The sequence below is a fragment of the Phalangium opilio genome, unplaced genomic scaffold (genome assembly GCF_054372755.1).
Source record: "Phalangium opilio isolate 3A_F unplaced genomic scaffold, DU_Popi_V2 ptg000086l_1, whole genome shotgun sequence".
Taxonomy (NCBI): Eukaryota; Metazoa; Arthropoda; class Arachnida; order Opiliones; family Phalangiidae; genus Phalangium; species Phalangium opilio.
In genome coordinates this window covers 648475-659886 of record NW_028324191.1, presented here as the reverse complement: position 1 = coordinate 659886, position 11412 = coordinate 648475, and the positions used below count along the sequence as shown (strand labels likewise).

Sequence of the window (11412 nt, the reverse complement as noted above, 5' to 3'; positions counted from 1 at the left end):
TTTCAGGGGCTAACAGGGGAAAATTCCCCCTTTTGGGACTTTTTCCTTTCTTTTGTATGCTAAGTCCTACTTGTATGCCAAATTTTATCATTCCCGCAACACCGGAAGTGCCCTAGAGGTTAAGATGATGACTCTAATTTTAAACCCCCATTTCAGGGGCTAAAAGGGGGAAACTCCCGCTTTTGGGACTTTTCCCTTTGCTTGTATGCTTAGTGGTACAAGTATGCCAAATTTCATCATTCTAGCACCACCGGAAATGCCCTAGAGGTTTAGATGATGACTCTAATTTTAAACCCCCATTTCAGGGGCTAAAAGGGGGAAACTCCCGCTTTTGGGACTTTTCCCTTTGCTTGTATGCTTAGTGGTACAAGTATGCCAAATTTCATCATTCTAGCACCACCGGAAATGCCCTAGAGGTTTAGATGATGACTCTAATTTTAAACCCCCATTTCAGGGGCTAAAAGGGGGAAACTCCCGCTTTTGGGACTTTTCCCTTTGCTTGTATGCTTAGTGGTACAAGTATGCCAAATTTCATCATTCTAGCACCAACGGAAATGCCCTAGAGCTTTAGATGATGACTCTAATTTTAAATATAAAAATTTTTAACGGAGGAAACACATGGATAAAATCAAACTTTTTATTGATGTAAAAATCAATAAAATACAAGCGTGAGCTTTCGACCCGCGGGTCTTTATCAAACTAACGACACAAATTAAAATAATACAATATATATATATATAGTCAGATTAGGTCTAACAAAAAACTAGTTTTTTAACCTCTCTCTATTCGGATACAAGAGTTTTTTATCAGTCTCATAATGTGTCATTTTCACATAGGATTATCACAGAAACCAAATGAGTTAGAAAGCTGGAAGTTGGAGGACTTCTTAGGATTAACACTGTGCCCTTGAGGTGCAAATATGAGTGGTGTACTATTCCCCAGTACCGAGTTAAGAGGGGGTCAAAATGAGGCTGAAATGTTTCGGGTAAAGGATTGCTGGTAGTGCACGACAACTTGGCGGATTATTAGGACGCAACTATACGTAAAAAAAGGCCAATATTGGTCGCGCTGATATTTACCAATGAAACAGCGTATCCATGCTAAAATATCGCAGATTGGGGTAGTTTTTAAAATTTAAAATTAAACATACTTAAAATTAATTTTTCTCAAAAACCTTAAAAATGGTCCTAGAAAAAGGTTTAAATTTTGATATAAAACCGTTCCCAAACGTAACAAACGAATATTTCATTTCAAAAGGGTGGCCACAAAATGGCTAAATTTGAAAAAAACTCCATGTTATTTCTATGGGAAAATTTAACAAAAGGGCTGATTAATTTTATGGAAATGAAAACCACCCTTAGCAACTTTATTTTTTATACAATAAACTAATGGGTGGATCTTCTTGAAATTTTAACCGCATATTGAGGGCCCGAATTGTAGTTCTGTGGAATTTTTTCAAAGCAGTTAATACGATACAAAAAAAGTTATAACCAATCAAAAAACCATCCTTATACATTAAAGTCGGTATGATGTCTTATCTAAGAGAGCTATCGCTCTCCTAGAATTTCACACTTCAAACTCTTAGGTGTAATTGCACTAATTGTAAAATTATGGCCACTGAAGAAGATTGTGTTTGTTGTTGGGAGCAAGAAAGGGTGGTAACAAGAAGGGATGAAATACAGGGATTAAATTGTATAATTGAACATCCGGATTTCCACCATATATGCTTAAACATTAATGCCCTGGAAACTGCGAAGGGTCTTCATGCAACGCGGGCCCTGAGAAGGCTTGGTGTAAACCTTTTAGATCGAAATGCGTATATATATATTTTATTTTATTGGGATATGATTGTAAGCTGACCCTGTAGTTTCATTTATTGTACGCGGGATCTATTTACAATCACGCCGCCAGATTCAATATCCACGACCAAATATTCATCCAAAACTTTTTAGACAATATAGCTACATAGCTTGTTATTGTTGAAGGGGGTGACGCGTCGAGCACCGATACCAAAGGTATATTGTGCGCCCCGAGCTGGTTAGACTGCGAAGAGTCCTGTCGCCTCGATGAATCGGAGAATCCGATTGGCCGAGACAGTAGAGAACTGGTTAGGTTCCATAGTATGCATGTCAAAATGCTCGAGCCTCATGGCCGCGAGGTAGTCGCAGCTACAGAGGATATGGGAGGAGGTTTCTTCTACCTCCCGGCAGAACCTACAGAGTGGGTCATCGACGATGCCTAACAAGTGCAGGTGTCTATTCAGCCGGCAGTGTCCAGTGAGGAGACTGGTAACCAGCCTAATTTTACTTTTGGTAAGGGCAAGCAGTTCCTTTGCCCTAGTAATGGAGGGACCCAGGATAAATTCCATCCATGTCAAGCCAGAGCTGCAGACATCCGGTAGTGAATCTTCTGGCGAATTATGCCATGGGGGATGGGAACCGCAGGCTCAGGTCCGAAGAACTTCGCCTCAGCCCCCCTTTTGGCATACATATCAGCCCTCTCATTGCCCAGGTATCCGCAGTGTCCTGGCACCCACAGCAATTGAACCTTGTTGCGGGCAGCCAGAGAACCCAGAAAATCCAGACAACTGAGGACTAGTCTTGAGTCAACAAGGCACTGATCCAGTGCCATGAGGGCGGCCTGACTATCCGAATAAATCTGAATCGTCCGTTCGCTGTAGTTTTTCTTGATGCAGAAATCCGCGCATAAACAAATGGCCATGATTTCCGCTTGGAAAACACTGGCAAAGTTGCCGAGGCTCTCGTGAAAACCAAACTTCTTGGTCAAGCAGTAGACCCCGGCACCAGCTCCAGAGTCCGTAGTCCGTCTTTGAGCCGTCCGTGAACCAGACGGACTCCCCCCCAGTTCCAAGGACTGGGTTGGTCTCCCAATCAGTGCGACTCGGCAAGTGCACGCTGAAGGGCTTGTCAAAATGATATGATACAACAGACTTGTCTGAGACCATCGCAAGTGATGGCTCGAGTCTGCTGTACTCACTGAAGAGCTTAGTGTGACTGAAGTCCCAGTGCTTGGGCTTCCACCAGCCGTGGTTGTTGAGCCTACAGGCTCCCATAATTAGGGCTGTGCGAATAGAACTTTTTAAGGTATTCGTCGAATACCAAATAGCAGTGTTTTTGGGAGCCATCTCTCGGCTCGGAATAGGAAAATTAACAAATAATTTGACCAAATAGTGTGAAGTTCAAAAATTCGACCAATTTAAATTTCTATAAAACTATTCTACCGAATTTCAAATTTATAAATAATGGGACACGGAAAGGTACTTTTGAACAGCTGAAAACTTATTTTTGAACGAATCAAAGGTTTTATTTTAATCAAAAGTAGGTTAGTTGTCGATATATTCCTACTCGCTTTGCAATGTATGACCTCTTCCATGATACTATATTTTTTAATAGGTATACTATTGTGACATATTATTAGGAAGTTCAATATAGTTAGCTCCGCAGCGAGTTGATAATAACCAGTACCCTTTAAGTTAAAACCTTTAATGATTTATCCTTGTCTATGAACTTCTAAAGACTGAGTGGCTGATTCCAGCTATAGCCTGCTAGATCACGCGACTCGGTGAACGAGGGTAATACTTAACAGTAGCCACGTCAGAATTTTAAGCCTGTGTCTGCCGAGTCGCGTCATCAATGAGGCCACGGTCCAGCGGACTGCGGACACTATCACATAACATAGGAGCATAACATTTATGTTTCTATCTCTATGACAGCGCCCTCAAATTCACAAAATCAACAGAAAAATTCAAAAACTGGTTGCGAATACCAAATAATTTGGTCAATAGACTGTTAAAAACATTCACTTTCAAATTGTTTTATCCGCTATAAATAGTCGGTTTTTCGAATCTCATTATTTGGTATTCTAGAATTTTGAAAATCATTATTCGATTCGTCGGTGCGAATAGTAAACGTCAATTTTGACCAAATTATTTGGTCCGACCAAATAGTAACGAATAGTCTGCACGGCCCTACCCATAATAGCTTCCTGCTCAATAAAGAGGTGGAGAGGAAGCATATTCAGTAGGATCTCCAGAGAGGCTGTGGGGGTAGTCCTCATGGACCCCGTGATGCCGATGCACGCCAGCCTTTGAAGCTTGCGTAGTTCATCTTGGGCTGTTTTAAGGCGAACCCTGGACCACCAGACAAGAGCTCCATAGGAGACTACCGGCCTGATGATCCTAGTATAAATCCAGTTCACGACACTAGGGCTTAAGCCCCAGGATTTGCTGACTGAACTTCTTAAACGCCAGAATAAAATTTTGGCCTTCTTGATGCTAAGATCAAGATGGGATTTCCAAGTAAGCTTGGCATCAAAAGTCACACCAAGGTATTTGACCTCGGTGGACTTCGTCAGAACCTGTCCAAAGAAGGAAATATCATTGAAGAGTTCATTGGTCCTCTTCCGGGTAAACGGTATAAGGACAGTCTTGTTGGGATTGACGGTGAGGTTAACTTCCCTACACCATTCCTCAACAACATGCAAGGCAGTTTTCATCAGTGCAGCGATAGTTGCAGGGAACCTCCCTGTAACAATCACAGCGATGTCATCCGCATAGCCAACGCAGTGACACCCCCCTCCCCGAGTCGACCCAGCAGCTCATCCACAACCAGGCACCAAAGAAGAGGGGAAAGAACCCCTCCCTGTGGACAGCCACGGTCGGTGGAGATCTCCAGGGATTCCCGAGAAGAGACGCCGTCACCCTGCGATTCGTGAGCATGGAGTGTATCCAACGACACAGAGTGTCGTCAATACCAAACCGCTCCGCAGCGCGAAGAATAACTTCACTAGAGGCCCTATCAAAGGCCCCCTCAATGTCAAGGAAGATGGCTAAAGACATCTCCTTGAACTCGATGGCCCTGTCAAGGCAGTTCATAATGCCATGGAGCGCCGTCTCCGTGGACTTGCCTTTCTGATAGGCAAACTGGGCAGTGGACAGGGGAGTATGGGAGAGAACTCCATCTCGCAAATACCTGTCCACCAGTTTCTCTAAGATCTTTAGGAAGAAAGAGGTAAGGCAGATGGGCCTAAATGCCTTGGCCTCAAGATAGCTCGTCTTCCCAGGTTTGGGAATAAAGATAACCTTCGAGCGCTTCCAGATATCCGGAATATGCGCCAGAGCAATGCAGGCCCTAAATATCCTGCACAAATAGGGGCCAATGGCGTCTATACCTTCCTGAAGGAGGGCAGGAAAGACGCCATCTGGGCCAGGGGACTTATAGGGCTGAAACGAATTAACAGCCCACTTAAGTCTGGGGTAAGTAACTATCTTATTGGCAATGCCCCAGTCCGCCCTGTGTGCTCTCCGAAAGTGCACGGGGAGAGCTTCGGTGCATGTGGGGACAAAAACCTTGGAGTCCGGAAAGTGTACCTTAAGCATCTGCTTTAGGGTATCAGTCCCTGATTTGGTAAACTCACCATCTGCCATATTAATGGTGCTGAGCTGGTGAGTGTTGTCATGAGCCAGGATCCTCATGATCTTGGCAGTAGCGGGGCATCGGAGATACTACCGCAGAAGTCCCTCCAGGAGTTCCTCTTAGCCTCCCGGATGGCTTTATTATACTTGTTGAGGGTCTGTCTATAAATAGTCCAGTCCCCAGTCCTCTTGGCTCTGTTAAAGAGTTTACGAGTCAGCTTGCGAAGCTTGCCAAGTTCCGTATTCCACCGAGGAACGAGCCTTGGCCGGCTGGCAGGCTTCGCTGGACAGTTTTGGTGGTAGGAATTGATAATGGCTTGTTGCATGAGATCAACAGCCAAATCAAATTCCAGCACCGAGGTAAGTTTCGGAGCATTACCTCTGAGTAGGAGGAAGAGTTCCTCCCTGTAGACGGACCAATCGGTCCGACAGGGGTTGCGCAGTACCGTCTTAACCGAGGTTGACTTGACCGCGACCGAGAAGCAGATGTGCCTATGGTCTGAGAGAATGGTTCATCAGACACATGCCAGTTAGATACCGACAGACTGATATTGTCTGTGGCAAGGGTGACATCAATGACCTCCTTTCTGTTTGAGGTAACGAAGGTCGGTTCATTGTGCCTGTTGAGAATATGCAGGTTCGTACCGACCAGATATTCAAGCAGGTCATCACCACGTTTGTTGCAGTCGCTGCTGCCCCACGTGACATGATGAGCATTGGCATCACAGCCTAGAATGAGCCAGTCCCCCTGCCGCTCACAGTGGTCGACAAGAGCGGCAACCTAATGTGGTGGGGGGGGGGAGTCCGTGGCATCATGGGCAAAATAAGCAGACGCTATGATAAGGCCAGTTGCCTCTCCAAAAGAGGAGGGCATTACCCTAATCACAGCAGTATCCCTAGTGAGGTAGTTCGGAAGCGGAAGGGTGTCGAGACCCTTCGTTGTCAGAACACACGCCCTGGGGTTGAGTGAGGTAAAATCATAAGAAATGTTACCTGCATTCTTTAAACCAAGGATTTTACCATTATGGATCCAAGGTTCCTGAATGAGGGCCACGTCCAGGCCCTCTAAGGCAAACCTCCGGCAAAGAACTGCCGAGGCTGCTTTGCAGTGATGCAGGTTGATCTGGATCACCTTAATGCTCATGCCACAGAAAGAGAGACGGCCCTAGCTACTACTTGGCAGCAGCTTGGAGTCCCGATCCAGGACCGGTATCTCCTTCGCCACCGCCAGCAGCAACCCCGGCCTCCATCCCCATCCCAGTGTCAGGAGCGGAAGACTTCTCGGTATCAGAGTCCTTCAAGAAGTCATACTCTGTCCCGAGGTCTATGTCCGAGCCATCTGGAAAGGATGGCTCTAAGTTAATTTCAGCAATATTTGCTGCCAGCTCCCCATTCACGCTGGCTACGGTGTCTCCTTCTTCATCAGAAGCCTCGGAGACCTTCTGGAGAGGGTCATGCGGTGCATTCAGGACTTAAAAGTCCCGACATCGACACCCTTGAGACCCTCAAAACCGGCCTCCTTGATGGCCTCCATGGAGGAGCCATCAATAAGGAATATCCAGCGTCTGGTGCTCTTCTCGTCGAACGACTTCAGGCACCGCCAACAGTCGGTCAAAAACCTTCCGTTGTAGGCCTTAAGTCGCCGTAGAAGAGCCGCCGGATCTGTGGTGCGACGGTCCTTGGTACGGAAGGACACCTTGAACGGCTTCGGGAGTTCACAGGCTTTCATCACTGAAAGCCGTGTTCCCCCTATGGCACGCTCATTGTGGTGCAACACCTTCACGAGCCATTCACCGGTCGCAGAATCTCCACATGAATAAATCATGGCCCCAGCCATGATGTGGAAATTTAGGGGACGCGGCAACGAGCTTCCCGAGGAGAGCTCAGCGTCCAGTTCGTCGAGTATAGCGGCCTGGATGGGAACGACGTCCACATCCGTGACCGCATTAGTAGGATAGCCATCTTTAACGATGGCCATCTTGACAATGCTGGCGACGTCGCAGTAAGACTTAGTCTTCTTTGGCGCCGCCGCTTGTGAGCTAGGCGAGGGACCAGAGTCCTCCGTCCTAGCTCTCTTCCCAGAAAAGGTGGTAGCTTCTCTTGCACCAGGCGTAGAGTCCGTACTCAAGACGTTATTCCCAGCACCCGAAGGTACAGGAGTTCCATCTCGGCCCGTATCTCTTACACCCAGTGCAGAGTTCTGGCCACCTTGGAGGGCTTGTTTTCTTCGGCGGTTGGCCTTTCGCCTCCTATTAGCCTCACTCAACTTGGTAGAACCCAGTTGAGGAGCAGGAAGCGATTTTTGGCTTTCCGCCGATTGAGGGTGGGTGCTGCCGGAGGCAGCAGCTCGCCCAAAAGCAGGTTGGGAGTTGCCTCCTTCCCTGTGAGTAGGCTGGGTACCGGTAGAGCCGGCTCCATGCCCAGGTTTGTTTTTGGTTTTGGTTTTTGTAGTAGTAGTATCCATAAAGGTCCCACGAGTAATGAGGCAAATAAGAGGTAGTCCTCATCCCGGGTGGAAGGCTAGTTACAACGGGGTTTCGCCTGGTACCCCGAGGGGATCGTTCGAGATACCGTAGATTAACTTCCCCGGTACCACACAGCCCTCAGCACGATACCTGCACACCTTGGCTTGGGAAGGGCGCGTATCAACTCAGCCCACAAAACGCCATGGTTAGCCAGCTCTCACCACCGAGGAGGTGTGATACAACGCACTGTTGAGGACCCAAGCTGGCGGCCGCACAAGCGAAATGAACGGAGAGCAACAAAGCAAGGGGGGAAGTAAGCGCGCCATCCAGCTAGCGTCCCCAACTTCGAGAGCCAGGTACATAGCTTACAGCCAGTTTATTGGATTCATCTACAGAGTACTTGGGGAACGTGTGAGAATGGTTATACCGTCGTGTGTAGTTTCAAAAATAAGAGATACATTTCCCTCTGAAGCAGGAGTTTATGCTGGTTTTATTTATGGATAATTGTAATAATACCCAAATAAATGTTCAAGTTAATTATTTTTGTTTAAAATATTTTATTTTTTTCCTTGTGTTAGTTTATGACAAATGCTAGTTGATATACGTAGAGGTTCCTATTTTCTGTGAGAAAATCTGGTTTTGAAGTTTTTAATTAATTCCTCCTTTGTGGGACGTTGATATGATGAAGAAAGAGGAGGTGGAATAAGTTCTTTCTCTAGAGATTTTGCAGCTTCTTGGTAGCTAGGGTAAATTTCCCTTCTTTTAATTGTCTCTTGAATGAGTTCTTGAATGTAACCTATAATAATTTTACGTTTTAATCTGTTTACCTTCTAAGTCATAGTTCTCACCATAAGTTGCTTGTTCCTTTCTTAAAACTAATACACACTCTCCTTTCTTTGCCTTTGGAAACCTAAAAGTGCACTGGTTTTCTCCGCCAATTTTTTTTATATTATTTTCAGCATTTTCATTTTGATGTAGAGCTGATAGTGCTAATCTATAAATATGGTTTAATTATGGGGCGAACTAATTATATGATAAAACCAAGCAATAATTTTACCTAGATCTCATGCCTTCATAGAAAAAATGTCGGTTTTTAGGGGCCATTTTAAGAAGCATAGCATGGTAACCTTCTAGAGAACTTGTATCGCCTAATGCTGACATAATTTGAATATCATTGGTAAATCTTTTATTTTTCGCAATCTTCGTCATTTGTAAATGAGCCTGGGTACCTATTTTTAAATTAATAATTTTAGGTTTCCTATTTGATAATACGGTACTACATTCTTCTAACCAATCTTGATCCATTTTTCTTTTCAATTGCTCGTTTAGTCAAAGGTGCGTGTAAACATTTGGGAAAGGTTTGTCCTGGGTGACCTTCATGAATGTTTGCAATAAGATTTAACATGCTTTCCCATCTATCCAACTTTTCCTCCTTCGTTTTACCAGCAGCACAATAGTACAAATGATTTGAGATGCTTCGCGACCAATTAGCAATCCTTTCACAGTTTTTGAATTTGCTAACTTTAGACAGATTCTTGTTTAAACCTAAATATTTCATAATCATTATATTCTCTCATCTTAGTTTATAATATCCAGACTTGAAAAGTATTTCCTACTTTTGACAACATGCCAGGATCAAATTCATGAATGATTTTGGGGTGTTTTTCCCGTAAAAATTTACGGATCTGTAAATGTCGATCAGTAACTAAATTTTTAATTACAACTCCATGTGACGTTAACTTTGCAAAGCAGCGCTTTAATCCTTCAAGCTCCATAGCATTAGATGAAGAAACTTTATTTGACTGTAATGAAATGTGAATGATTCACAACCCTCTGGTTTAAAACTTCATTTTAAAATTTGAATACCTGAACTAAACTAAAAGTAATAACTTTTTTAGTTTCCAGATTCATTAAAGTGTAGCTGCCATACTTTGCACAATGACCTGGAGAATCGCATCTGGCATCTCCTCCCAGTACTACTCCCTTTTTAGATTTAAGACACTCTTGGATATTTAGTTGTTCTTGCTTTCCCCACACATTCATGATACATAGGTATAGATAGTACTTTTGAATCACATAATAGGTCGATAAGGATATGAAGGGGATATTGAGAGATTGAAACATTCTAATAACAGCTGTAGGGTGTTGACCATTGAATAGAATTCCCGCTGATAGCAATAAATTAGCAAGCGGCAGCTTTCCATGCAACGGCTGGCTATACCACTGTAAGACATGACCATTTACGCAGAGACTTTCAATGCACACCTTCATTTATGGAAAAAAGTACAGCCCACAGAAATAACTATCTTGTTTAAAATCAAATCTGGGTTTCTCACCATTGAACCCTTTATGTATTTGATTGCGGGTGCACACCGAGCAGAACATTTAGAACAAAATTGAAATAATTGCAAAAGGCAGCTCATAAAAACAATAAATTTTTTCTCCTCGTTGGGGCGTTTGGATAGGTTTGGTGGTTCATCTTGATCATCATCCCTAAAATAATAATTGTTTATTTGTTTGTCATTCATATTTAAATTTGCTTGAGACATACTCTGTCTCTGAATCTGAGGAAGGTTCATAAAACGATATGTTTGGATCTTCAGAATTAACTTCTTCATCCTCAGTATCCAGGCCCGTAGCCAGAAAAGTTACGCAGAGGGGGCAGTATCTTTCTGTGAGGGGGCATGGCAAATGGAATCTTTTTTATAGAATAACATAAATATCAAAATGTCAGACAATAAATATTTCCGCAGGTATTTCATTATTGACACTCATTTAACATTTGAAAATCAAACTTTTTTAAAAAGTTTAAAAAAAATAAATTGTTAATAAACAATTCTAAATCTAAATTTTTAGTAATATCTTTTTCGTAGGCTAGGGAACTTAAGTTTCACTTTCTTTCAAGTGACATAGCTCGTCGTTAAAGGGAAAATACGCGAGTAGGGCAGGAAAAGCTTGCCTCGCAACTTCGCAAGTCGCTGTTGAGGCGTCAAATGTAAGTCTGTACCCCGAGGGGTTGGTCATTAGTGAACTCCCGTACGCTACCCGTGAAATCCAACTTGAGAAATTCGAAATCAATGCTGATTTCGAAATCAAATAAAAAATCCGAAATCAGCAACGAAATCACAAAACATTAAAGAAATCATAAAATCAGGAAAAAAACACAAAATCAACAAAGAAATCACGAAACCAACATAAAAATCACGAAATCAGAAGCGAAATCACAAAATCAGAAACAAAATCAGAAAAGAAAACGTGAAATCCATTACAAAATTCACGAAATCCAAAATCCAAAGAAATCACAAAATCCGACGAAATCAAGGGGAAAATCTCAAAATCCAAGGAAATCACGTGAAAAACCTCAAAATCCAACGAAATCAGGGGAAATATCGCAAAATTCGTCGAAATCACGGGAAAAAATAGCAAAATCCGACGGAATCACGGGAAAAATCTCAAAATTCGATGAAATTCATTGGATTTTATCGAATTCTGAAATCAAACGAAACCCGACGA

General features: G+C 43.4%; 1 protein-coding gene and 1 long non-coding RNA gene across 2 annotated transcripts; both read right to left on the bottom strand.

Moving 5' to 3' along the window:
* Nucleotides 1-8482: 8482 nt before the first annotated feature.
* LOC149650523 (uncharacterized) lies at nt 8483-9126 on the bottom strand. Its single transcript, XM_089849151.1, has 3 exons — nt 8957-9126; nt 8748-8893; nt 8483-8695 (listed from the first exon to the last, which is right to left on the bottom strand). The coding sequence occupies exons 1-3, from the start codon at nt 9106-9108 to the stop codon at nt 8514-8516; spliced, it is 480 nt and encodes a 159-aa protein (XP_089705277.1). The 5' UTR covers nt 9109-9126; the 3' UTR covers nt 8483-8513.
* Nucleotides 9127-9578: 452 nt separating this feature from the next.
* LOC149650522 (uncharacterized) lies at nt 9579-10259 on the bottom strand. Its single transcript, XR_016371542.1, has 3 exons — nt 10236-10259; nt 9766-10164; nt 9579-9701 (listed from the first exon to the last, which is right to left on the bottom strand). It is a non-coding gene; the product is annotated as an uncharacterized LOC149650522 (long non-coding RNA).
* Between the last annotated feature and the right edge of the window lie 1153 nt (nt 10260-11412).

Coding starts and splice junctions, on each gene's coding strand:
- LOC149650523 (XM_089849151.1), bottom strand. CDS start 9,108: ATGACGAAGATTGCGAAAAATAAAAGATTTACCAATGATATTCAAATT. Junction 8,894..8,956: donor TATGAAGGCATGAGATCTAG/GTAAAATTATTG, acceptor CCATATTTATAG/ATTAGCACTATCAGCTCTAC. Junction 8,696..8,747: donor AAAGGAACAAGCAACTTATG/GTGAGAACTATG, acceptor AAATTATTATAG/GTTACATTCAAGAACTCATT.